The 27,576-nt window shown below is 35.3% G+C and overlaps 1 protein-coding gene across 4 annotated transcripts in view; it reads right to left on the reverse strand.

Moving 5' to 3' along the window:
- Nucleotides 1-5,947: 5,947 nt before the first annotated feature.
- The window catches only part of sh3kbp1 (SH3-domain kinase binding protein 1), a 48,548-nt gene continuing 26,919 nt past the window's right edge, over nt 5,948-27,576 (reverse strand). Inside the window, exons 3-18 of one of the 4 annotated variants that reach the window (XM_052595475.1) lie at nt 21,696-21,819; nt 20,252-20,358; nt 20,012-20,141; nt 18,300-18,493; nt 14,730-14,805; nt 14,508-14,602; nt 14,232-14,333; nt 13,798-13,849; nt 12,072-12,143; nt 11,627-11,786; nt 10,528-10,601; nt 10,173-10,282; nt 8,563-8,712; nt 7,529-7,749; nt 7,346-7,409; nt 5,948-6,478 (exon numbers count right to left, since the gene is read on the reverse strand). In XM_052595475.1, the coding sequence (XP_052451435.1) occupies nt 6,440-6,478; nt 7,346-7,409; nt 7,529-7,749; nt 8,563-8,712; nt 10,173-10,282; nt 10,528-10,601; nt 11,627-11,786; nt 12,072-12,143; nt 13,798-13,849; nt 14,232-14,333; nt 14,508-14,602; nt 14,730-14,805; nt 18,300-18,493; nt 20,012-20,141; nt 20,252-20,358; nt 21,696-21,819 (1,770 nt within the window). In that variant the 3' untranslated portion in view covers nt 5,948-6,439. The remainder of the gene's footprint in view (nt 6,479-7,345; nt 7,410-7,528; nt 7,750-8,562; nt 8,713-10,172; nt 10,283-10,527; nt 10,602-11,626; nt 11,787-12,071; nt 12,144-13,797; nt 13,850-14,231; nt 14,334-14,507; nt 14,603-14,729; nt 14,806-18,299; nt 18,494-20,011; nt 20,142-20,251; nt 20,359-21,695; nt 21,820-27,576) is intronic. The other 3 variants (XM_052595479.1, XM_052595478.1, XM_052595477.1) reach the window with 3 other exon arrangements.

Raw genomic sequence — 27,576 nt, forward strand, 5'->3', positions numbered from 1 at the left:
TAGTACACAAAATACTTTTTTATTACTTTTACTTTTTTCACACCCTCCAACAATGTGCATACATTCCAAAGAACGTTGTCTTTTATTAAACTTATCATTTCCACCACATTCTGTTTTTTATAGCATGTGATGGAAATTAATGTGCTTTATTGTTTTTGTTTTGGTATTTCATAGCTAGCGTTTTATATCCTTTGCTATAAACACACAAACAAAAACAAACTTAAAATGTTTTAATACTTTTTGAAATATTTTCGCGTAACTGAAAATTACGCACACTAAAATAGTATAAAGTAAAAAGTAATTTTTACCTTAATTTTCTTTGTTTTTTACACATCGTATGGCTGATTTTTATTTTAACCTACACTATTCACTGACACTGTTGTCTTGGTAAACAAACATTATAATCTTCAAATTCTTTATATTCGCAAAATTGTGTGTTGTGGAGGACGTGACGTCATAACCGACGGACAGTCGTAACTGCTGTAAACATTTCACTCAACAAATATCATGTTTCTTATTGTTTATTTCACTATTTTAATTATAATTATAAAAGTAATAATTATTTTGTTTTTAAATATTTAACATACAATATTAATTGTATGATTAATTATACTCTAAAGGCAATTTTTCTAAACACCAACCCAAATTCAAATATGCATTCATTTGTATGGGATTATTGTCTACCTTTTCTGTAAAAAATGTAAAACACATAATTAAATTTAAGTTTCTATGTTTCTTTAGGGTCTTAAAGAGGTCATATGATGTTGCTTAAAAATAACATTATTTTGTGTATTTGGTTTAATGAAATGTGTTTCATATGTGTGCGGTTTAAGGTGAAAAAAAAAAAAAAATCCACATACTGTACATTATCGTTTCTCTATGCCCAGCCTTTCTAAAATGCTTAGTATTTTTTCAAAGCTCATCTTTCTGAAAACGAGGTGTGCTCTGATTGGCCGGCTATCCAGTGCGCTGTGATTGGACGAATGCCTCAAGCATGTGACAGAAATGTTATGCCCCTCATGACTGCATTTGTAATCAGAGAAATGACAAACAACAACCTCTACTCTACACTGCTCAAAACTCACATTTGAATCAAAATATCTTAAATTGTGTTCCGAAGATGAACAAAGCTTTTACAGATTTGGAATGACATGGAGGTAAGTGAATAATGACAACATTTTCATTTTGGGATGGATTAACCCTTCAAGTGTCAATTTTTCGAAATTGAGATTTATATACATCATAAATAAGCTTTCCATGGATGTATGGTTTGTAAGGATTGGACAATATTTGGCCGAGATACAACTATTTGAAAATCTGCAATCTGAGAGGGCAAAAAAATCAAAATACTGTGAAAATTGCCTTTGAAGTTGTCCAAATTAATTCTTGAAATGGATATTACCAATCATAAATTAAGTTTTGATATATTTACTGTAGGAAATCCACAAATCCTTTACATTTGTAAACGTACTTACAGATTGTGATTCAGAAGCACCAGACTGTCCTTGCAAATATGGAACTGCCCCACTTTATGGAAACAGGGAGAGGGCTCTGAAACTTGTCGATGGTGAGGAGTCGGGGTGGTGGAGGAATGCTGAAAGACAATAGAGAAGGCTGCTATGATTATTTATAGTGGTTCTCTCTCGTGGTGGTTGGATAGATGATGTGATTACTGATGGTGAATTGGCCACGTTGATTATATGCGCATGGTTCTCTCTCGAAGTGTTTGGATGGATGCGGCAGTTATTGATAGTGAATTTCTGCTCTGTTCACTTATACCTTATACTCACTTCTTCTGTAGGTGAGGCTGGATCAAGAATGATTTAAAAACCACTGCGTCTTTAGCAGCTCAGATGTCGGAAGTAAATGACCTCTGCTATGTTCATCCAACAACAAAGCACCTCAGTCTCTTAGGAGATTTTTTAAAATTTACATTTCGTAAGTTTGCAGACACTTATTGTCTAAAGCGACTTACAATTGGGGGATACATAAAGCGTTTCTTTTAAAAGAGGCAAACAGACACAGCAAGTGCTCGTAATACCAAGTTGTTCAAGCTGGAACAAGCTTGAGAGGGAAGGAATAAATAAAGAGAAAGACACAAGTTTTTTTTTTAGTTTAGGATGAAGTCAAGTAGCGTCGAAAGAGATGGGTTTTCAAATGTTAATTGCAAATTGAAAGGGATTCAGCATTTCAGATAGGGATGGGAAGATCATTCCACCAGCCAGGAATGATGAACGAGAATGTTCTGGAAAGTGATTTTGAGCCTCTCTGTGATGGTACCACGAGACTTCGCTCACTAGCGCATAACAGACTTCTGGAGGGAATATAAATTTGTAATAGTGAGTGGAGGTAGGCGGGTGCTGAGTCTGTGGCTGTTCTATATGCAAGCATCAATGCATTGCAAACCTGCAAGATTGAGCAGTCTTTGCAATGTGGTCTTTGAAGGCCAGCCGGTCATCAAAGATTACGCCAAGATTTCTGACCGAAGTTGATGGGGTAATTGAACCTAGCTGGATGGTGAAATCATACATATGAAGAGTTGGAGTGGCAGAGAAGACAAGAAGCTCAGTCTTAGCCAGGTTGAGCTGTAGGTGATGTTTTTTCATCCATGCTGAGATCTTCTCCAGGCAGCCTGAGATCTGGGCAGCTACTATCCTCTGGTTGAAATGAGAGATAGAGTTGTGTGTCATCAGCATAGGAATGGTAGGAAAAGCCATGTGCCTGTATGATGGGACCCAGTGATGTAGTGTATACAGAGAAGAGGAGGGGTCCATGAACGGATCCCTGAGGAACCCCAGTGACCAGGTCCTCTGAATGCCTCCCCTCTCCAGGCCACCCTGAAAGACCTACTAGTGAGACAGGACCCTTTTTTGTCTAATCCTGCCCCGGCATCAAAACAATGGCAAACTGGTGACAGCTCACTCAGGGCAGGTCTAAGGTAAAACACTAGTGTCAATCATTAATCGTGAGAGGGGCCTGGGTTTGTGTGGTGTCACATATCCACGAAGCTGAGAATGGCTTGACTTGAGAAAGGGGTTATTATTTATAGATATAAAAAAACACTAAGTGGATTTTTATCATTATAAGGTGGATGTGTACAAACATTGCCAAAACACATTTATGTGCAAACAACATTTAAAAGTGAATTTTGTATCCAATGACCACTTTTAAGTTTTGATTTACTTCACAAATATCAAGCATCTCAAACACATTCAGTAAAAAAAACAAAAAAAAAAAAAAAAAAAAAACAAGGGTCAGACCATTTGACCACTAACTTTGTGAGATACTACTACTACTACTACAAGATCCATTTACATTTTTTTATAATTTGCCTTTAATTTTTTTATTAAAATAAGGAACATGGTAAGTTTTAATATTAATAATTTATCACAAATTTCAGTTGTTTATGGACAAGGCAGGTGACATATATGGGAATAATACATCCCGTAACTCACACAAATTACAAAAATACATATTAATTACAACACAGGATTTGTTTCTTCAGACATGCGGTCGACATACTGGCGTCACAGACTGAAATGACTTGATAAAACTGGTTTCTCAATGCTCAGCTCCTGTGTGGTTGTGGTGTAATGCTAACTATTACAAGCAGTACTTCCTCAACCTTAACTATTGCAGAGAAAAGTGTGTTTAAAGGGTTTAGGATGATACAGCTTTTGTGTCTGAATAAAATATACATGTTTCCAGTTATTCTGTCCGCAAATGTATTGTTATTTTAAGTTTAAAATTTTTTTTTTTTCAAATGATTCACCCAATATACACCTGCATGTAAGGTTTTACCTTATCAAAGCACTCAGAGGCTATGATCTTTATTTCTGCATTGGCATCATTAGTGATGTGACCGTACTTGGAGACCCAGACATCTGCAGGCCTCACTGGACAGCACCCAGGAGACCTGATCCTCAATTACCAAATCAAATACCATAAAGAGCAGCAGATGCCTATGGAATGATATCAGTGAATGTCCTAAATGTGTTTGAGAGAGAGAGAGAGAGAGAGAGAGAGAGAGAGAGAGAGAGATGGGTCTACATATGCACACTATTTGCTGACTCTGTGTACTTCTGAGGGTAGATTGAATGTTTGTGTGTATCTGAGCTGCTTGAGGTGTGTGATCTTACCCTCTCTAGAAGTTGAACTTAAAATGACCATCTCATAAAACTTCTCACATACACATGACCTTTAAAATGTAACACAACAGTAACCCCTATCCAAACAAATTTCTAGGAATTTAAAATCTGACCACAGATCAGGTGTTGATGATTAAGTGGAGGCTTCTGATATGTTCTGGAAAGGGAAATGAGCTTCCTACTAATGGTATTCTCATTTCAGACAGTCAGTAAGGATGATCAACCTTATGACCTAGATGATACTAAGACATGTAGGATAAATAAATAAATATAATTTAAATTATAATTTTTAAATGTGTGGTAATAATAATAATGTAATAATAATAATACTATTATTAAGATTGCTACTATTACAACATAATTTAAAGACATGTGAGTGTGCTATATATATATATATATATATATATATATATATATATATATATATATATATATATATATATATATATATAATTTAATTGGGGTAATATTATTATTAAAGGGATAGTTCCCCCAAAAATCTAAATTATGTCATTAATAACTCACCCTTATGTCGTTCCAAACCATCTTCGGAACACAGTTTAAGATATTTTAGATTTAATCCAAGAGCTCTCAGTCCCTCCATTGAAGCTGTGTGTACGGTATACAGTCCATGTCCAGAAAGGTAAGAAAAACATCATTAAAGTAGTCCGTGTGACATCAGAGGATCAGTTAGAATTTTTTGAAGCATCAAAAATACATTTTGGTCCAAAAATAGCAAAAACTACGACTTTATTCAACATTGTCTTCTCTTTCGGATCACCAGTAGTTCTTTCGGACAGTTCGATTCAATAAATTGGTTGAAGAAAACGGTTCACCAGTTTCTTTTGCACTCAATGTAATGGCGTCATTGGCAATGATTGCGCTTGATTCAAGCCTTCGGTTTACCTGGTCTCATAAAATTAGCACAGAATCAGTTCAGAATCAATCACCAAAAGAATCAGTTCAGTTCAGACGCTCTGTGTGTCGGTCTGCTTCACGCTGAAACACACATGCGCAGTATCATCAGCTCCTCGGTTATCGAATCTGACACATCTGACAGAAACGATTCTTGACTCGAGAAAGAGTCAATCTTTTGTTCATTATCTGGCTCGGCTCGGTGTTCATCTTCAGTTCTCTCTTCACATCAGTTCAGTCAGTGTACTATTTGAGTTCATGAATTACTCCGGGATATTGGTTTGTTTGAACTCAGAGGGAGTGTCAGCCACATTAAAAAAGTTAACAGCTTAAGTCATTTGTGGATTAATGCAGAGACGCGAACCGCTTAAAACGATTCAGTTCGATTTGGTGAACTGGTTCAAAAAGATCACGTTACATCTAATGATTGGTTCGCGAATCGGATATCACAAACTGCTTTGTTTTGAACTCTCTCTCACAACAGACACGGAAGAGAAGACAATGCTGAATAAAGTCGTAGTTTTTGCTATTTTTGGACCAAAATGTATTTTCGATGCTTAAAAAAATTCTAATGTACCCTCTGATGTCACATGGACTACTTTGATGATGTTCATAACCATCTAGAATAAAAAAAGAAACATTGCAACAATTTTTTAAAATCTTTTTTAATAAATTCTGCACACATAATTGCATTTAGTACATTAAAATATAAAAGAATATATAGAAGATTTTAAAGAAATAACTGAGTCAAGAAACCAAAACGTGAGTTTTCTCATTGTCATCACCAACGTAAAAGAAATAGGAAAGACAGAAGAGTTTGGAAAGCTCCAAATAAACAAGGCCTCAATGTGGGGGTTGCTGTGGAGATCACAAGGGGTGTGAAATTAAATGCACCATTGCATATAAAGAAAATAACTGAAGGCCTCCAAGTCAAAAGAAAAGAACTTAAGGTGAACAGTATTTAAGTAAAACGCACTGGTTTCTCCTTCATTTGATGTGTTCTCTGACTAGCGTTCAGAGGCAGTACCAGAGAGGGTGATGACGGGGTAACTGTGTCACAGTTGTGCAGGAGACCAGACAATCCCCATGTGGACCGCTATCACCTGTCTCCAGGTGTGGGTCATCACCACCCTTTAATCACATGACCCACAGTAAGGCCACACCCGGGCAACGGGTCTGCGAGTCAGTGGCCAGTCTGAGCATAACACGCAAAAAAAGCTACTTAAAAAACGAAAGCAGAAAGAGTACAAGTGAATGGGGGGGTAAACAGTTGTTTTCTTTAAGCAATTGTTCTGATACATTGTTGTTCTTTTTTTGGCACAATCTAATTGGCCTGTGGTGTGGAACCTCAGCCTGACCCTTCACCTCGCTTGAGTTCATTTGGACAGGGATTTCTTAATCTGCTCCACTTCCATCTAAAACAGAGCACAAAACAAAGACACAGCCTGTTAAACATGGTCACGGGAAATAGAAATGAAATAAAACATACTAAACATTACGTATCAGCAGGATTGTTTAATGTTTCGAGAATCAAGAGAACAAGGGCCAGATTCACTCAAGTAATATTTAAAATAATTGTTTTCTGTCATTTATTTCTGTTATAGCAATGCTGAATTTTCAGCATCATTACGCCAGTCTTCAGTGTCACATGATCCTTTAGAAATCAGTTTAATTTGTTGATTTGTTGCTCAAGAAACATTTAGTATTATTATCAATGTTTACAAAATGCTGCATTATTTTTTTGTGAAAACCACAATATGTTTTTTTTTCAGTATTCTGTAATGAAGACCAAGCATTTATTTGAAAAAATCAGTAAACAATGTAAAAAAATAAGGTAGGTAAACTTTATAGTTTGATACTTGTAATGTATCTTTACTGAATGAGAGTACTTCAATCTTTTGAATAGTAATCTAAGAATTATATATATTTTTTTTAAATATTAACAAAATTGCTCAATTTAAATGGATGGGAATATCTTAATGATATCAATATCTTAACATGAATGAATTACTCAAATTAAATAATAACGTTTAAATAATAAATAAAAATAAGTGTTAAAATTAATAATATTTCATATTATTAATAATATTATTAATAATAAAATATTATTAATAATAATATATTATTATTATTATTATATTTATAATAATACCTTTTTTTTAATAAAAAATGATAATAATAATAGCAACACATATTTGGCTAGTTAAGATTGTTTTAATCACTATAAAAAGGTGTTGCACCTGTTTAGAGCTATGTTGATGACTAGTACAATGCCTTCTTACCTGCAGTGATATGCGAATCCTCTTCTCTTCATCCAGTTCACTCACCAGCTGTTTGATTTCTTGTCTGAGAAAACAAATTTGAGAATTAACACACATTTCACAGACATCAAGTTCCTTCTAAACTTCCCGCCACTTCTACTTCACTATGTCTTTCATCTAGCCCCCTGTCCCGTCAGTTCATACTTGTGCTGGCTCTTCATGAGCTCCACAGCTCCTTTCAGGTCTCGTAATTGTGCTCTGAGCTCTTCCAGTGTTGGGGAACCCTGTTCGTTCTTCACTCGGGCGTCAACAGAAGGGGAATGGGGCCGCAGACCAGCGCTGCCCTGGTGGAGAGAAGCCCCTCCAGACCCAGATGATGATGGAAGGGCACTGGGCTTAGGGGGCAAAGACGATTTTTCAGGAGCCTGTGGAAAACCCCCATGAGATATCAGAACAAGAGCATATCAATCACATTTATTCTGTTTATCTTCCATTTCAGGCCGTTCCACAGGGCCTCAGTCTCTGTGTGTGTGTGTGTGTGTGTGTGTGTGAAGTATTTGGACACTTAAAGGGATAGTTCACCCATAAATTTAAACTCATAACATTATTTACTCATTATCACATCATTCCAAATCTGTTTGAAATTCTTTGTACTGTGAAATACAAAATAATATATTTTGAAGAACTGCTGTCCAATGAAAGACAATGGGGTCCAAAACAACACAGAGAGCTGTAGGGATTATGTATTTTTAGTAGGCCAAAACCTGAGCACTTCTGGTTTTATTGGCCTGAAGTCAGTTGTTTTTTTGGTTAAATGAGACTACATATGTTGTTGGGAGACATTAAACATCATAATGCCGAACAGGTTAGTTCATCTGCTCAATAGTTGGCTTTTACAGCTTTGTTGTGTTTATAATCATATTCTTAACTCTTGTAACTCAAGGTTTCAGAAGAAAGAATGTCATACAATTCTTTGGAATGACATGAAGGTGAGTAAAACATAACAGAATTTTTTTTTTTAGGTAACTATTCCTTTAAGAAACATTTAAAATGTAATAACACTAAATGTATATGTTTAAAAATAAAATGTGACTCAAGTATCCAAAAGTAATACTTTTTTGTGTCACTTTACATAATATGCTTGACTAGGGCACTCCCTTATGGTAGGACAGGGATGTGCAGGCAAAAGGAGGGGAGGGTGCCAGGGGGTGGGGTGACTGGGAGGGGGTGGGGCTTACTGTTATGACTGGCACTGCCTTGGGCATCTTCTTGGAGTTTTCAAGACTTTTGGGAGTGAATGAGTCCTGCTCCTCCTTTCCCATCTCCTTGTCTCTCCTCTCCTCCTCTGGAGATGGGGAGTCCAGGAGGTCAGGACTAGAGAGAGAGGACTAAGAAGGAGAGAGATTTTTAAAAAATCGTGACCAGATAACCCACAGACAGGCGAAGTGGTGCAAGCCCATGTGACATTCACACATAGCAAAAAGCACAATCATATCTGATGGATTTACATTGAACACCTGAAGGGTCACAGATTTATGAGACACTGTCAGCTGATTGCATCTGACAGGTGTGAAAACAACCAAATGTGATTGACTTGACACTTTAATTGGTTAAAAATAATAGCAAACAAGCATGTTTAAGTTGTGTGGTAGGGTTATTATACAGAAGTAAACATTTGAAGTGGATCAAAAAAGTTCAAAGTTGTCCTTTGTTGACAAGAACAGCAATTGTTTTGGTTTTAGGACAACTTTGATGAAAGGTTTTGATCCACTTCAAATGTTTATTTAAATAAAAAAACTGTTGCCAAAGTAATGCTTCTTATTTTCATTTAGTTTAACTTGATGTACTAAAATAGCTAAAATAAATAAATATTAATTCATATTTAAAAGAAATTCATAAATATTCGATACATATGTCTATTTTTAGTAGGGCTGCCCCCTAATAGTTGACAAGAAGAGGCTTGGTTGACTAAAATTGTATTAGTCGCACAAAATAATTTCCACAGAATATGGTGAAGTTGCATGCATTCAGTGACGGTTGGTGTTTGTGTTAATGCAGTACATTGGTCAGGACATCCAAATGTTCAACTATCATTCATCAACCTCAAATATGGCTTTTCATCTGAAAGATGCATTTAGTTCCAACTTTACATAGCTGCTCATTCTAATGTAAACCTAGAAAAATGTGCGCTATTCAAGTGTCTGTGTGGAATGTAGTAGCTTAAACAGTTGTGTGCTTTACTTCATGACATATGGCTGCGCCAGTGCATTTACTTGCTCTTAAAATATTCCCCCATTTTTGGTCACAAAGATAAAAGTAATACATCCTTTAAATCTGTAAAGGCTCATTTACAACTTATTTTATGTTTATTTGTGTGCTTTTGTAAAATAAAGCAATCAGGATGCACTTTCAGCCGTCTCAGTCTAAATTGTATCAAAAAATAATAAACCAAAACTCTGTATATAGGCTTCTTGCCTTATAGTCATTAAAATATTATGTAATATGTATTCCATATGAAACCTGCAGACAGGCGCGTCCACTACTACGGAGACATCATTATATCTGCTGGTGCGCTGTGGTAAGCTTTATGTATCCGCTTGAGCGCTTATTAGGCTGTGTAGTCAGTAAAAGGCTAATTATTATGATTTATATGGTTTATTAATAAACGTCCAACTAATAGTCAACTAATTCTTAAAATTAATGGCTACTAGTCAAGCAGAAAAATCTTTAATCGAGGGTAGCCACAATTTTTTATATAGACATAAAAAAATGAATAAATTTTGCAAAAATATAACAAAATTATAATATTTTCCAAATAAAATTATAAAATAGTATCTGGATTACTCACAGAAGTGAAAACCTGCGATCGTGGCCTTCGGTCTGTTACACGGGGCCGTGACGCGGTCGGGTGGTTCAGCTTCTCTGTGGATGAGATGACGGAGTCGAAGTCTTCTACATCTTCAGCCGAGCGTCACACAATCACAATACACATAAACACACAGGACCACATATATATCACATGCATATGAATCACGAACACAGGAAAAAACGCCAGACTGTAATCACACATCTCCAGAATGGAAGTGAATGAAGTGAGATGGACAGACAGCTGTTGTAATCTGATTAGATATGGATAAATAGAAGCCTTATAAGTAATGACAGGGTTATTGTGGATTGAAATGCAGCTCTGGACAGGGACTCACCAATATCTAAGGATTTGTCTACAGAGCCTCGGTCAGCTGCCACAACACTGCCGTCAGACTTTGGACTGTCACATCTGTACAAAATAGATTTAAACCAGAATAAGCTTTATTAAACCATTAAAATGTTTTGAGAAATAATGTGATAAGAGATGGAGAGGATTTCTAATATGTAGAACTGGAAGTCTGATTCATTCTAGGGATTGGTCATTCTAGGTTTATTCCGAAGGATTCAAATGAATCGACTTAAAATGAAATATTTCAATGATTAATTGGAATCACTGCAAATAACTTATTTTGATGGTTCTAAATAAATCAACTGAACAGTTAAACTATTAATTGTTTCACAGAAGTCATTTGGTTCATTTCCAAATGAATCCATTTGCTGCACAGATGCAGGTCGGATGATTCTTAAAGAATCCAAAAACTAAATGATTCACTGATTCATTTGACAAAATCAGTTGACAAAATAAAATGATTCACTAAATCTTTGGGATTTACTGCACAGATGATGTTTGGATGGTTCTAAATGAATCCATTCCGAGATTAAATTGTTCTGAGATTCAGGGTAAAATAGGGTGTAATTTTTATGAATTATTTAGTGTACATTTATCTGTTAAAAGTCTGTTATCATTACACTAATTGAGATCAGCTTGCTTTGTGGCTGATAAAATGTGTTCTGTATTCATCTATCAAAAAAGAATGATATCATCTGATACTTTAATAAGGTATCATCATGCATCATGGTTAATTTAATCATGATTTGTTAGTGATTATATGATCATATTATGAGGTAATTGCTTTCTCTGTTATCTCAACTACCCTGCTATTATTAGACACTTTTAGCTTATGAATAAATGAATCATGGCTGGAAAATGCACTTTTGAAGAAAAACCACTAGGGGTCAGTATAAAGTTAACAATCGCTTGAATCAACCAAAAACACCTCACAAAACATTCAAAAAGAAGTAATTCACCATTATTATAGACATTTATAGTTGTATACAATGGGGCTAAGAATCTTGTTACTTTGTGAATGTGTGTGTTCTGTAATCTAGTATTGGTGATGCTGATATACGTGTTTGTTTGAATGTGAGACTGACGGTATATTGGGCACAGCTGGTCTCTCGGGTCTGTCTGGGCGTTTAGGTGGCAAGGATGACGGTCGATTCACTGTGTTGTTGTTTTTCGGAGGGAGAGGCTTCTTTGGGAGGACAACTGGGAAGGACGGCTTTGCAGTCTCACCCAGCTTCGACTCCTCTCCTACATGCAATCATCATCATCGTTATTAAAGGGCATAAAAAGTCACACAAGTTTGTTTACAGGAAACTAAGAGAGGATTTGTTAAAGCAGAGAGGGAAAATGTAATTGCAGCAATTTTTTTAGTTTACATGAGAGAAACAAGAAGTCTTTGAAAACACACAAGCAGAAACCATTTTAGAGAAGGGAAGCACAGAGCTTTATAGGTTTTGCTGTAATAGAAGGTCAGAGTCACAGAATTAGAGTTGACCAAAGCTGTTTAAAACAGTTGAGAGAGACGTTACCTACCTTTCTCCTCAGCTCTGTGTGGGAGAGATTCAGGCCGCTCTGGTGGAACCTTTTTAGCCTCTGTCTTTTTGTCTGGGGATCAATACACATAATATGAGGGTTCAACGGGGCACAGCTGACTCATTACTTAAGCTTTCAGCTAAAATGATACCAAAAACATGTCAAAATGTATAGGTATGAGACCACACTTAACATATGTAAAACAAACATAAAAATGAAGAAAAATATTCTGCACTGTTCATAGGGCACTAATGGATTGTATTTATCATTTATAATTATTTATTTATTGATCAAGTGGCTCTTAGTACAGATAATCAGGTGTTCTTGCTGATATTTTTGGGATCATCCAAAATCATGCTGGAGAGTATAATCATCAGGTTAAAAAAAAAAAAATGTTTTTTGATACAGCTTGAGATATCCACTGTATCCCACAATGCAATACAGTTTAAAAGAGGTTTAAAAAACTATTATATTATATTATACTTAAAACATGATTACATAACTGTTTTACATGGCTGAGATGGCTGTCAAATTGATTAATTGCAAGCAAATGCATCCAAAAGAAAAGTTTTTGTTTACATAATATATGTGTACTGTGTATATTTATTATGCATAAATAAATACACACATACAGTTTATATTTTGAAAATATTTACGTTTATACATTTATATATTCATATTTTCTATTGTATATAAATATATTTAATATATGAACATAAAATCTTTCTTAAATATATACATGCATTTGTTTGTAATTATATATACATAATAAATATACACAGTACACACTCATATATTATGTAAACAAAAATATTTTGGACGTGATTATTAATTAATCGTTTGAGAGCACTACAATATATATTTCTTACATAAATACATGCACATACATGCATATATTTTTATACTAAAAAATAATATACAAATGAATATATAATGAAATTTATATATTCTTAAATATATGCACTCATGTGTGTGTGTGTATTTGTATATTTAAATATACAGATTACATATGCATATATTATGTGAACACAAACTTATTTTAGATGTTATTAATCGTGATTAATCAATTTGATAGCTCTAGTTAGTGTGCTACAATTCAACTTTTTACTCAAATTGTAATTCTGATAATTTAATTTGTGATGGAAACACAAGTATTTTCATTAGTGGGCTTAATTAAACAATTTATTGCAAACACTGAAATGACATAAACACTCGATTTTAACAATATTAACTCTGATAATGCAAAAAGAATCAAATATCTGTCTGTATGTCTACCACTTTTCAATATACCAGTGTTGGAAATAGAACTACTGAGTGATCTCTGCGTTCCCTCTTTGTCTCTCAGTCTCATTTCATGGTACATCAGTACGAAGATTATGTGGGAGGAGTTTCAAAACCTCTGACAGGAAGCTTTGAAGAACTCTTGTCTATTTATATTTTAAGAGATTTTGGGGTTATCTGGTTACACCTACACATATTCACAGAGAATAGATTCCATTAAACAGACAGCTGATAGATTTGTCCTATCATGATAATATTTTTTTTTATTTTGATCAAATAAATGCAACTTTAATGAGCATAAGAGACTTCTTTAAAAACATTATGAATCAAACTTTTGAACAGAAGTGTACCTCACCATACAGTAGGTAAACAAATCAGTCAGTCACAGATGGGCATGTAAGCTTACATACTGAGAGGATTTAAAGAAAGAAGAAGAATTTGTTACCTGTGATCTGTTTAGTGGTTGGTGCTGCAGGTGGAGGAGGTTTCTTAGGTCTCTGTAAGCACAGACACAGTTAAAACAAACAGTACACCTATTAAAACACCCACATGCATTTATTAAAACACAGTTCAACTCACACTAAAACACATACAGTTACCCATACACACTGTCCTATGAAAAACACATTCCCTTCAGGCCAAACTGTACTTAAACATCAAATAACATGCAACTACATCAGGCAAAGGGTGAAGAGGGAGTCAAAGGTACAGGGCAGAGGGAAGCGTGTGTGTGCGTGCGTGTGTGTGTGTGTGTGTGTGTGTTTGTTTCACCACAGCTCTGCCTTCACTCAGAGACTGAGGCCCGCTGTCATAAGGACGGGAGCTCCCCATTGGAAACAGCTGAAGTGTGTCAGCGAGAGACAAACAAGAAGATCTCACCTCTTTTTCTACCTCAGGAATGAATAGCTTCACAAAGTTGTCTGGAAACACTCCCTGTTTGCCGTTTAGCTCTCCAAGCCACCAACCAGCGTCTGCACACTCCTACACAGAGCGAAAACACATTTCATGAGTCTGTTGGTGTTCTAAAAAGCCCAGACGTGATGTGAATGCATAAATGGTAATTACAGTAGAATATATTTGATGTATAGTATACTGTAAAGTTATCTGAAGAGGATTTTTGGATCTCACGAGATTTCATTATTTTCTTTCATTCACCTTATTGATGATCGTAACGATGTCTCCTTCTTTGATTGACAGCTCATCTTCGTTCTGAGCTTCGTACGGGAAAATGACTTTGCAAAACTCCTTTGCTGTAATATGATTTTTCAGTCACAATGTCACATCAAGCACCAATTGCTGTATCCGCCTACAATTTGACTACATAAACAATTTAAGCATTTAAATAATCCATAGCTGAGTGTAATCTAATCCTGTTACCTTTGGCCTTACTCTCAGGCTCCGCCTTCATGGTTTCCTGGGGAACAGCTGAAGCGGCTTTCTTCACCATTTGATGCTAAGGAGAAACAAATACTTTGTAAAATACTACAATGATAATTTATAAGCACTACTGTTCAAAAGTTTAGGGTCAGTGAGATAAAAAAATAAAAAAATTATATAAAAAGGTAATATAAAAAAATGTAAAGTAATATTCTGAAATGCTATTGTAATTTAAAATAACTTAAAATAACTTTCAAATATAATTTATTCCTTAAATACAAATCTGAATTTTTCGCTTCGTTACTCCAGTCCTCAGTGTCACATGATTCATCAGGAATCATTGTAATATGCTGATTTTCTACTTTTAAAAAAATTCTTATTATTATCGATGCTGAAAACAGTTGTGCTCCTTCATATTTTTGTAAATACAATAGAGAAGCATTAATTTGAAACAGAAATATTGTGTAAACTTTTGAACAGTAGTTTTAAAAATATAAATATACATTTATATTAGACATTACAGACATACTATTCTACATAATATAAATATACATATACATATATATATATATATATATATATATATATATATATATATATATATATATATATATATATATATATTTATATACATATAATTATGTATATATATATATATATACACAACAATTAATCGTGGTTAATTCAATAGTTATGAAGAAAATGCATTCAAAAGTAGTGTATTGAACACTTTTCTCATTTAAAATTAATGCTATATGAACAAAAATGCAATAACATTTGGTTTGCAAGCGCTTTAAACAAAATAGGTACTTTTTTACAAAAATAAATATTCCTTTTACATAGTAGTAGTAAAAATATTTATTGTAAATCTCAACTTATAAGATTAATGTATTCAAATTAAATATAAAACCAAAGCTATTTGTCACTGTCAGGCCATTAACGTTTTTATATCAAATATTTTATAGTTTGTCATAGAAAAACAAGTTTTGCTCAGATTTCACAGTCTCGATCATAACATTATAACAGGCATCTTCAGAGTAGAGACCTGCACTAATGGGGGAACGAACGCATCAGAGTATGCTGCAGGACAACTCTTGATAAGTTACCGCGTCCCAAACCAAATAAAATAAACAATGCTCTCCACTGTGATGAACGAGAGCGCTTCTCTGCTATCGGAAACTTCCTATTTCTCACTTATGAAGTCGTGAGCGCTTCATGTGAGCACTGCTGCAGTCTTAGGCCCACCCCAAATGCTCTAATTGGTTGAGACGCGTAATGAGAGCAATCCCAAGCCAGTACTGATCAACAACCCACCCCACCTGTGACCCGTGATTTGACTGTATGTGTATTCAGAGCCAGTAAGCAACAAACTTTCAAAATAATAATAGTAATAAAATAAAATAAAAAAACACTGTGTTCAATTAATGCATTAACACGATAACATTTAAAAGATTATAAACATGTAAATATACTAACTCATTTCATATCGATTTAATGCTTTAAAATTAATAATGCTGTCTATAAGTTAATGCCATCAATGAGGGCAACTACAAGTACTGACCCTGGGCCCAGTGAATTCAAACATTGAAAACGCGTGTGAATAGCGTTCTGTCCATTTGGCTCGGTTTATCTGGCCTCTTTCCGGCAGGGGAGCCACAGTCCTTCCACAAACATGGCAGGGAATCAATCCCACCCGACATACAACAAGCTCTTTAACATCCTACGCTCCTCCCAATGTGGCTTTAACACACACACACACACACACACACACATACACATTTGCTGTGTTCGCTGAAGAAAAAAACCTCACCCCTCTCTTCCTCCTTCTCCCTCTCTTCCTTTTCCTCTCATTTAAAGCAGTCACGATGGAGTCGGACTAACAAGCACCATGTGGCAGCCAAATGCTTAAACGCCATAATAAGAACATCATTACAACATCTGGCTGCACTGCTCTTCTCAAAGGCCTCATGACATCTCTGTGAAGACCCTACGATGACTTCCACCCTCAGAACACCCATAATGCTGTGTCTCAAAGCCCAAATTACAGCCACATGAAAGGAAACACATCTCGGTCGTCGTTTAACAGCTCCCTTTCAGCCAGTTTGACATCATTAGCATAGAAAGACGAATGGATAGAGAGGGCGATGCAGATAAAAATAGATCATTTAATATTTACCTTTTTCGCAAAGCGACAAAACAATCCTTCAGAAACGGCTGGTGTTGATACCTACATCTGTGTGCGCAAATCCTGCCTGCAACAGGAACCTCCAACAAGCTTTCAGTTCACTCCCCCTGAGTCATGACAGTCTCTTACAGTCTTACAAGCCCTACTTCTGCTTTAAAACAGCCCTAAAGTCAGGAAACCACTCAGAGAGAGAGAGGAAGAGAGGAGGAGAGGGGTGGATATGGAAAGAGAGCCATGTCAGGGTGTGGTAAATGTGTATATGGGTAAACCTACAGCTTTTAAAGGACATTGGATTTCTATATTGCATTGATCACTTGCCTTGTACATTAGAAAATTGTCTCTTACGTACTATTATCTGTTACCTGTATGCAACAGGTAGAAGAGTTAAGCTAGAATATATTATAATAGATATTCAGAGACGATCTGGAGAGATTTCTTTCTCTTTCGGACTAGACAAAGAGACACAAAGTGCGGAAGATGTCCCATAAACACCTCTTTCATAAAAACTTCCTTTTTAAGTGACCGAGAGTGCCAGATCAGCTATTTGTGCGTCATCTTCCTACTAGTGTTAGGCAAGTTACTCTGAAAATGTAATTAAATGAACTTTTAAAAGAAATCAAGTTACTTTTCTGATTGTTTCTTGTTGTGTTTGTGCAATATACGTATAGCAACTTATTTGTTTTTAAATATTTTATGTTTAGATATTTCTATTTTGCCGGAGTCTCGTGAATCATGTTATTCTCCTGCATCCTGCTCACACACACACAAAGAAGATATTTTGAAGATTGTTGGGTGCTTTTAAAGATTCACAAAAATTGAGGATATTAGCATGCATAATTAATTATCCCAAATCAAGCGATACAGATAAGTTTAAAGAAATCAATATCTGATAATGTACCAATTTTGTGCATTCTTAAAGCAAATCACATGCATTTGGTATAAACTATGTACTGCAGAAGCTACCTTGCTATTTCACACATAGCCACTGACTTTCTAACCACACTGACTCGCAACTCTGAGCAAGAACTCAAAAAAAGACAAGACACGCACCAAATGCAAAGTTTGCGCAATAACACAAACCCCAAATAATCAATAAAATGATGTTTGAAAAAGAAATGAAAGACATAAATTAAATGTGGAGCTAATAATGAGAGCTAACAATGGATAGAGACATGAGGAAATGAGCAAAGGGATGTGTGCCGCTCTCAGTGGGACAGGAAGACGGGAAGGTTTTAATGAACAAGTTACTGTGGGGCCGAAGGCGGAGTAAACGCAGGGGACCAAGATAGAGACGGCCTGACTGTAATTACAAAGTCGTAAAATCCAAGAAACTCACATACAATGTGCTTCATTAAAATACAGAGACTCCAGTAATACAAACTCACCTTTTCTATCTCACTGTCCATGTCCATGGATCGTGGGCGGAGCTTGATGGGCTGGTCTTTGAAGATGTCCCCGAAGCCAAAGCCCCGAACCTTTTTAGGCTGAATCTCAGAGCTGGAGGACACACTGCCAGTATCAGAGCGTAAACTACTGGAGTCGCCGCCATCACTCTCTGAGCCCGTGCTGTCCTTTATACCTGCAGATACACAAACACGTTTCAAAGGAGGACTTGAGTATTTGCATGCAGCCTTTGCATGCAGCATACTTCACAGCTAAACAGTTAGAGTCCATCTGTCCTTGCCAAGAGTGCTGTGTAGGGCTGTCGCAATAGTAAAAGCTCAGTAGGTCAGTGATAATAAATTGGGACTATTGGCAAATTAATTTTGGCCGTGACACTGAAACTGACTTTGTGGAAAATTTCTGATATTGGTATAATGGGTTCAATGTTACAGCTTAAAAGAATATGGTAATAAATAATAATTTATAAAAAATATATATATAAATAATAACTCTATATCAATATTCACTACTGTTCAAAATTTAAAAAATACTGTTCAAAAAAAAATTTAATTAAATAATTTTTTATTAAGCAAAGAAGCATTAAAATTATCAAAAGTAACAGTAAAGACATTCATATTGTAAATGTCATTTTGTGTTATTTTTAAATTAATTAATCATTGACTAAAAAAAATCCTGTATGAAAAATGTATTAAAGTTAAAAGATTATTAAACACCATATAATTTTCAACATTACTACAAATAATGATTTATTCAGCTTCAAATCAACATATTAGAATAACTTCTGGGTTTTGCCAGAAATATAAAAAAGTTCTTTAAAATTGTACAATTATTTCACAGTTTACTGTTTTTATTGTATTTTTGATCAAATAAATGCACCCTTTGTGTGCATAAGAGAAATATTTCAAAGACCTAAATTGCCCATACTATTCAACAGCAGTGCAAATAATATTAATTAAAATAAAAGTAAATTTAGGCTAGGGATTCTCCATTTTTTTTTTGTCAGCGAAACCCATTTGACTTAAAATACTTAGTTAAGTGCCTCCTGAGAATTTATGTTAATGTTTCAATCATTTAAAAAAACTAATTTGCACGTTCACAGTTCTCTGTTGCCAGTTAAGGGTCACATACCATGCAACTTAACAAGTAAAATAATGTCATATTCTTTTAGCAAGTGTTTTGAATTGAACTGAATTAAACACTTGTAATTGCTTAAAAGCATGGGAGGAAGTGAATGGTTAAAAATGATTGTGACATAACTGGTTAGACGTGGCTATTTATTTCGTACAGTTTATAAGTGTCTGGATGCATTTCTTCCATGTATTAAAAGAGTTTCACCACGCATCCAAATGACTTCATCAGCCGTAGGGAGGAGGTGGAGATTCCTCCACACTTAACCTCATTTCACTCTGTAACATCACAAGTCTCGCAAATTACTGTGGGAGCCGCTTGCCTAATGGTGCGAATCACAATGTCATATGTGAAAGGATGAAAAGTTCATGTTTCACCATCTGCCAAATTTCTGCTTTACCGCTTTATCAAGACAATATGTCTTCAATAAAAAGAAAAATGTGCTCCAAAACAAATCCCATCCTATTTTATCTTGGCCTGAATGTCTGGAAATCTTCTCAGGCATGTAGTTAGTAAGACTGGGAAGCAGTTCTAGTGGTCAAGTGAGTATGCAGTGCAGACTGACTGGTCCGTGTGCTGCGTGTGTCGTCCTGTGGGGTCAGATCTTCAGCCTCGGCCAACAGCTCCTTGGTGAAGTTTGAGGGGAACAATCCAGATTTGCCATTGAGAACGCCTTCCCACCATCCCTCCTCCACCTGAGCGAGCAAACACACATTTTGCATTTTAAGCACTAGAAATAAATTAGAGGTTCTCTTTGCAAAAATGAATAATTATAACATGACTAGGATAGTCATGCAGTACTCACCTCTCCCAGAATCTCAATAACATCTCCGATCTTCAGTTCTAGCTCATCTTCATTCTGTGGAGCGTAGCTAAAGGCAGCTTTGCAACGCCTTTTTCTGATTGCCTCACCTGTTTATGTGATATACGTACACATAGATAAATAATCTTTCAAAAGCAATATATCTATCTATCTATCTATCTATCTATCTATCTATCTATCTATCTATCTATCTATCTATCTATCTATCTATCTATCTATCTATCTATCTATCTAAACAACAGAGCAGCACGTTCACGTTCCACCACTAGATGTCGCACTTCTCTTTAGTTTATGCTAACATTAGCTACACATTTTGGTCTAAGACTTCTCACTAAACACACAGACCTCTGTGGCTCATGAAAACAAATAGTCTTTGACTACAGACACCCAAAGTTTCAGTTCTCAAGAGAATGGAGAAACTGGGCAGCCCAGCTCTCGCCGACCATTATTAGTATCTTGATGCCGTAAAAGCAGTGAGAATGCCTAAAGATTTCAATACTTTAAACACTGGAGAGAACCCAATGAGACACACATATTTTGCCTCACATTGTCTTTGAAAGTGAACATCTCTATCTGCAAAACGAATTAAAGTCACATGAACCTACACTAACACTGTTGTCTGAAAATCAGGTGATCTAAATCGAGGGCTGTAAACAGAGCTTGTGCTCCAGAAACTGTTTGAGTATCTGTCCCATTTTTTTTTTTGGTTAAACATATCTCTGTGACCTTATTGATTTAGTTAATTAATTGTTTAATAAGGTAATTATTATTTACCGATCATACTGAAAGTCATTATTACTTTGCGATTACACAATAACACTAAAACTTCAGTCATTTTTATAAGATCAACATAAATGTCCTATTGTCATGTTTTATTATTCTTTAATTGGGAATTTGTATTTAATTTAAATTTGACAACATATTCACGTCAACTCAAATCTGACCAATTAAGGAGAGTCACACAGCAGCCCCAAAAAGACCAGTTGTGACGTTTCGGTAATTATCTGAGGTAGGGAAATTGAATAATGTTTCATTACGTAGCATCACACTCAGGAAGTGGTAAGAGTAAATGGTTTCTGGTCTGAGACTATTACTGTACCTGCTCTCGAAGAGCCAGTCACACACACTCCCACACACACTCCCATCGTGACCAGTCTGATTAACACATTCTGGATCCATATGGGTCACTTGGCAAATTTAAGAAGGCTTGAGTGTCTTTACAAGAGTCGTTTTTTGATTTAATTGTCACTCTTTTCATCTGCCAGAAGCAAACCTGAGCCAGATCTCAGTTTAATTGAATCTTCGATCGACGGGAACTTTTACCGCTCCCCTGTGCTGTGAGACATGAGGGGATGTTTGTGTGTGTGTTTTATGCTGAATAAGCACTGGACTACTTTTCGGATCAGGAACAGATCAGATACTCTACCTTTCTTGGCGGGTCTGAGGCTGGGTTCTGATTTCGGGCTGGCGCTGCCATTGGACAAGTCTGATTTTGATCCGGCCAAGCTGGACTCCTTCCTCACCTCTTTTTTCGAGTCTTTCTTTATCTCCTAAAAATAGAAAAGGGGGATTTAATGCACAGATACTCTAGAGGGAGCTCAAGTCCATTCTCATCCACTGAGTGTGTGTAAAACAGAGACAGACAGACAGAGAGGCGTGATGTAGGCCTCCGTGCAGCAAAGCAGAGAGGAGCTCATTTCCTGGATGGGCGTACAGTGACTCAGAATCAACCTCCAACACACACACACACACAGCTTTAAAACACTTCTCCATCTGTTTGTCCGTCTGTTAGCAGAAGTAGCCGTCTGTACTGCACTTCTCTCTCCCTCCACTAGAGCTGTTAAGGTTGTTTAAATATGGCTGGTGATTAACTATAATACAAATAATTCTGATTAATAAATTAATTGTCTATTTTGCCCATGTCTGTTTAATACACATGAAGAAGTCCACATTGAACTTAAAAACCTAAACGGCTCTTTAAATATAACATAATTCTAAAAATTAACATTTTAAATAATAATAGTAATAACATCAATAACAAAAATATTAAACTTTTTTTACGATATTTTAAATATAAGGTATATTTTAAATAGAATGTTAATTCTATTTATATTACATGAATCATAAAATATTATATAATAAAATATTATAATATTTTTCTATTATTTGCATAATAGTAATAGGCAACAATGTCTTGGAGGATATTCAGCACTTTTACAAAGCATTTACAGTAAGGCAATCTGGTTAAACCCTTTAGAGGTGGTTGACCTAGTTGATTTTTTATATACTCCTCATACCAAATCTGCGATAATGCACTCATTTTTTTCTTGACTTGGTAACCCGTAATGGTCAAAGGGGTAAATAATTATGCAGAAGTGAATTACAAATGAATTGCATTGCATTTTAATAAACAATATATATGCAAATCACACTGTGGACAGCAAACTGACCATGCATTGTCTAATATGGTCTGGGGTTGTTTGGAGAGCTTGTGTAATATAATAAGCTATAATGATATTTTCAGTGTGCAATGATCGCTCATTCTCTCATTCTGTTCATAGCTTGAATTTAAGGTATCTGTCTTTAAGATGTGTGCAAAGGTTAAGAGAACTGCAGAGATCTCGAGCATCTCTTGGCTCACATAGAGCTGTCATCCTTTCTCAATTTCCTGCATGTTATCTTTCTCTGCTCTCGCTGCAAGTTCTTTCTGCATGCTTCACGCACTCACTCACTCTGACATAGTTATTTATTTAGAGGAATAAGAACAGACTATCTGCTTTCTGGATGCTTCATACTTGCAGATCAAGTTGTCAGTCTGCAGGTGGACGATATTTAAAACCGCAACATACATCTCAGCTGCATTTTCAAGAGCACAGCTTAAATATTTTCAATCTGACTCATGTCTACATTCAGCTTTAGCCCTTATTAAAGACACTATATGATGGTTAAATATATGCAATTCTTATCCTGTGATGACATGCTTCAGGACATGAAACGGGAAGTTGAGGCAGTACATATTCAAAGGCTTGTCTTTTATTTTAAATAGTTTCATTTGTCCAAAAATACATTAGAGAAAGGGCATTTTCATTTTCAATTTTACAAAAGGGGACTTTGATTTTTAAAATTAAAATAAGGTCTATGGTTAACATATGGTCCATTTCTTATTAATTTGAAATATTTAAAAGCTATAAGTGAATTTTTCAACATTTAGGAGTGCATAAAAACATAAATGGCTTTAAAGCTATTAGATATCGACAAGACAGTATACATCTCTAATTTTGGAAATTATGAAAAAACATCCAGTCTTCACATATCCTTCAGAAAAGCCTCTCCCAAGCTTTCGAAATGAGTTCAAAACCTCATTAACATTCAACAAAAACACACACAAAAAATGTGATTTTATTTTCTGTGCAGAAATATAACATTGAAAAGTTATAAGCCAGGGAATGAAATAAGGTTACAGCAGTTAGCTTTCTTTTTGTCGACTGCTTGAGTGTGTGAGAGAGAGATAAACTGAAGGAGAACGAGCGAGAGAGCAGTGAACAGTCTAGGCGTGAAACAAGAATGTAGCAGTGAAAATGTGTGCATTCAGAAAGGATATTCAAGCAGAATAATTGTGTGATTCATCATGCATTTAACATCCGTTCAGCAGACCAATCACATGCACAAGAACCTTAATACAGACTGCAAGATTCTCCTGACATTGGCAATTTGATGTCAATGTTTTGTATAGTGAAGAAGTCATTAACAGGGATACACATATGTTTTTCAGTCTGGTTCTAATGAAAGCATCTGGAGATTTGTTTTGGTGCTCACACTGCACAGTTTTATCTAATTTTTTTATAATTTTTAAACCTAGAATCAACTTAAAATCAATTTTTTTTTTTATATTGGGTTTTTATATCGGGTTTCCGGCAAGTATGACATGCACTGCTGGTTTCAGCACTGTCAAGTGAAGCGTGTCAGTGAATGAAATGTCAAAGTTTTGCATTGAAACCAGCAAGGTATGCCTTAGATATATGGCTTCAGTTCTAATAGAAATATTAGACAATATTACAGTTAGTCGATCTAAAAAAGTGATTGCCAAATCCCACCAAAACCAGGTCAGTATATAAATAAGCAGTCCGAACTTATTTACACCGTGAATTGTTTTATTTTGACCATGAATGTGCACCCGTGCAGCACTTATGTGCATCCCTGATTATTGAGGTATTTGCTCATCTACACCTAAATATGACACTTAATATAAGCAATTTTGGCCAGGTTTCTTGGAAGAGAAACAACAAACATTGCAATGCATATACTGTGCTGCTAAAAGCTAATTTTGCTGACATTTAGAAATACACTGGTATATGTATTGGAATTAGTGTTAAAGTCAGAGCAAGATAAGAAAAAGAAAATGCTAAACAAGCACACGGTGTGACTTAAAGCCTAGCTAAACTCAGCTAAAAGCTAACTCAGAAGCTGTTTTTGCCTGGAAATATAGGAAATATAAGTAAGAGAGAATGCTACTGAGAGGTAAAACCAATATATATACACACAAGCACACACATTTGCACAGAAACCGAGAGATAACCAGATAGACTAAAAAGGAAAGAGCCCTCAATAGCAAATAAGAGTTGACCTTGAGCAGAATATCCCACACTGGATACCATCAATGTCTGTATTGTGTTGCTTGCTGTGTGTGTGTGTGTGAACACATTTGTGTGTATCCCAGAAACATTCTTTCCAAGAAAAAACCCTGAAAACTAAATTCCATTCACTCTGCCATAACTGCCTTATCAAGTTATTTATGATGAAAACAGCACACAGCAACCGACCTGCTAAAAAGATCAGAAGAACTTCATGCTAGCTCAAGCTGGTTTATGATGGTTCATGCTGGTTTGGTGGACCAGAAAATAGATTTAACTGAACATTTAATTGAATGTGTCCATGCATGTCAACATCAATCCCAATGAGCACAAAAAGAAGCTGAATGCAATCATTTCAGTCAAAATTCTGTCAAAAACAAAGTAAAGTTATTACAGAGAATTTTACTGTTGAGAAGGAAGTATGTGTGTGTGTGTGTGTGTGTGTTGCAGAACTGTCTGTGTATAGTCTGTGTACTTTTGCATCCATTCCTTTTTCTTTTTTTAAATCAGAAATTAAATCGGGAAGATGTGGTTTCTACTTTAATGGTTTTAACACCGATGACCAGAATGGGCAAATGCAAAAACACATTTTCAAAATAAAAAATTCTTAGTGTATTATTATTTTTAAAATGTTTATATTATTTTTATATGTATAAATTCTGTTATTTTCCTTAATGGTTCTAACACTTTATAAGCAGATACAAACTAATTTTCCTTATATAAAATTATTATTTCATTCAAAAATAAAATTATACACAAATTAATTTTTTTATATAAAGTGTTTTTTTTTTTTTTTTGCAACACTATAAATCACCATCTGGTGTCTATTTATTGATGTGTCTGGTAACCCATTACTTTAAGAAACCTTTGGCATAGACTAGGGCTGTCACTTGTGTGAAAAAATAATTTTTCATTGAATCGATTGTAAAATCGATTTTCCATGTCTTTTCCGATTTTTCAACGTCAAATAACGGACGAACGCAAAGAGAGCGCTGGAAACGCACAAGTCAGCAATATATTATTATAATTGTTTAATTATTTTAAAATTAATAATGTACATATTTGGTTAAAATCGATTCCCTATTTTCATTTTCAAAACTTTTTTTGGTTGGTCCGATCGATTGTGCAATCGATTTTCGAACTACATGGTGACAGCCCTAGCATAGACTGACTTGAGTATCAAAGGAGTCTATATCTTTATAATTTTGCACACCTAAAAAAAGATGCAAGACATTTTGACTATGCATTTAATTTTTGACATGTAATTAGCTGTTCCTGTACCTGAAAAGGATACTTTTTTACCCTAAACTTACCATTTGTAAACAATATATATTTATATACATATAAATTATGTTTGTAGCACTCAAAAACACTGTGCTGGATGCCAAATTTCTGTTTCTTGTCTGATTCCATACTGTCCAATATGAATGAAGACAAAAACAACATCCAAAATGATCTTGACTGTAATTTTATCAGTCTGTTATGCATTTTATATCGTTTTGCAATGAGAAAATTAAGTTTATAAATAGGTTATGCACTTAAAATCTATAGCATGACTTTGCACTAAAATTGCAAACAATGAAAATTGCATGCAAAACAAATTTACACAGCTATATTTACAACATTTTCACAGTTTATATTTACAACATTACAACAGCTATTTTTTGCACTCACTGTTTAGCACACATTATTATATAATTGAATCTGACACTCTTTGAAGAACATTGGAAAATGATTTGATTATCAAAATAGTTGCAGGCCATTAACTATACTGTTTATTAGTGTGCTAAGTTCTCTGTCACTGTTAGCAGAGTGACAGTCCCATTGATTGAGGTCATCTCCGGACTCCACATCTCACTAAGTCCTACTGTGTGCTTGGGATCGGCCCGTGCCAGCCATCAGCATGGAGCTGATGAACTCTGAAAACATCTGAATACATCACAGTGTTTAGAAGCAAGCCTTATTGTAACTATTGTTCTCCGTGTAGAGTACTATCACTGATAAAAGCGCAGTAATCAGTCCTGAATAATGTTTTTGTAGTAGTTGTAGCTCCTCTCTGAAAGGATGAATGGACTTTAACCAATGATTCAAACCACACTTAGTTTCAGTTAGAGAGTGGTAAACAAGTTACAATAAGGTAGATGTAGCTCCATCATCACCAATGTAATTAAAGCATAGATGGTGTAGCATATGTGTAATGGTCTGCCTGTATACCTTATGCTGTCACTGCCATGAAAATGTATTAGAGCCAGGCCCCTAGGGCCAAAGTACAGCTGGAGATCACATAGTAGCGCCAACATTGAAACTTGAGCAAGAACAATGGTGAGGATCATACAGACACAAAAACACATATATTGGATCAGTAAACAGTATTTTGGATCTGGGAGGCTCTTAAAGTAACAGCAGTCTAAGGGCCCTATAATACACTGGTGCAATGTGACGCAAGATACAGCGCAATTGTGTTGCTAATTCCAGTCCGACACCACATCATTTATCTGGCAAATGCATTTGCGCTCATTTGTGCACCCATGGGTGTGCTGGTCTAAAAAAAAGGTGTGTTCAGGCGCATTGTTATTTTAAGGAGCTGAAAATAGACTGCACCATGGACCAACTCAAACCTGGTCTAAAGTCGGGCACAATGTTTTTTCTTTGTCATTTAGAGAGCGTGTTAGTATA

This window comes from Carassius gibelio, chromosome B24 (genome assembly GCF_023724105.1).
Source record: "Carassius gibelio isolate Cgi1373 ecotype wild population from Czech Republic chromosome B24, carGib1.2-hapl.c, whole genome shotgun sequence".
Lineage (NCBI taxonomy): Eukaryota > Metazoa > Chordata > Actinopteri > Cypriniformes > Cyprinidae > Carassius > Carassius gibelio.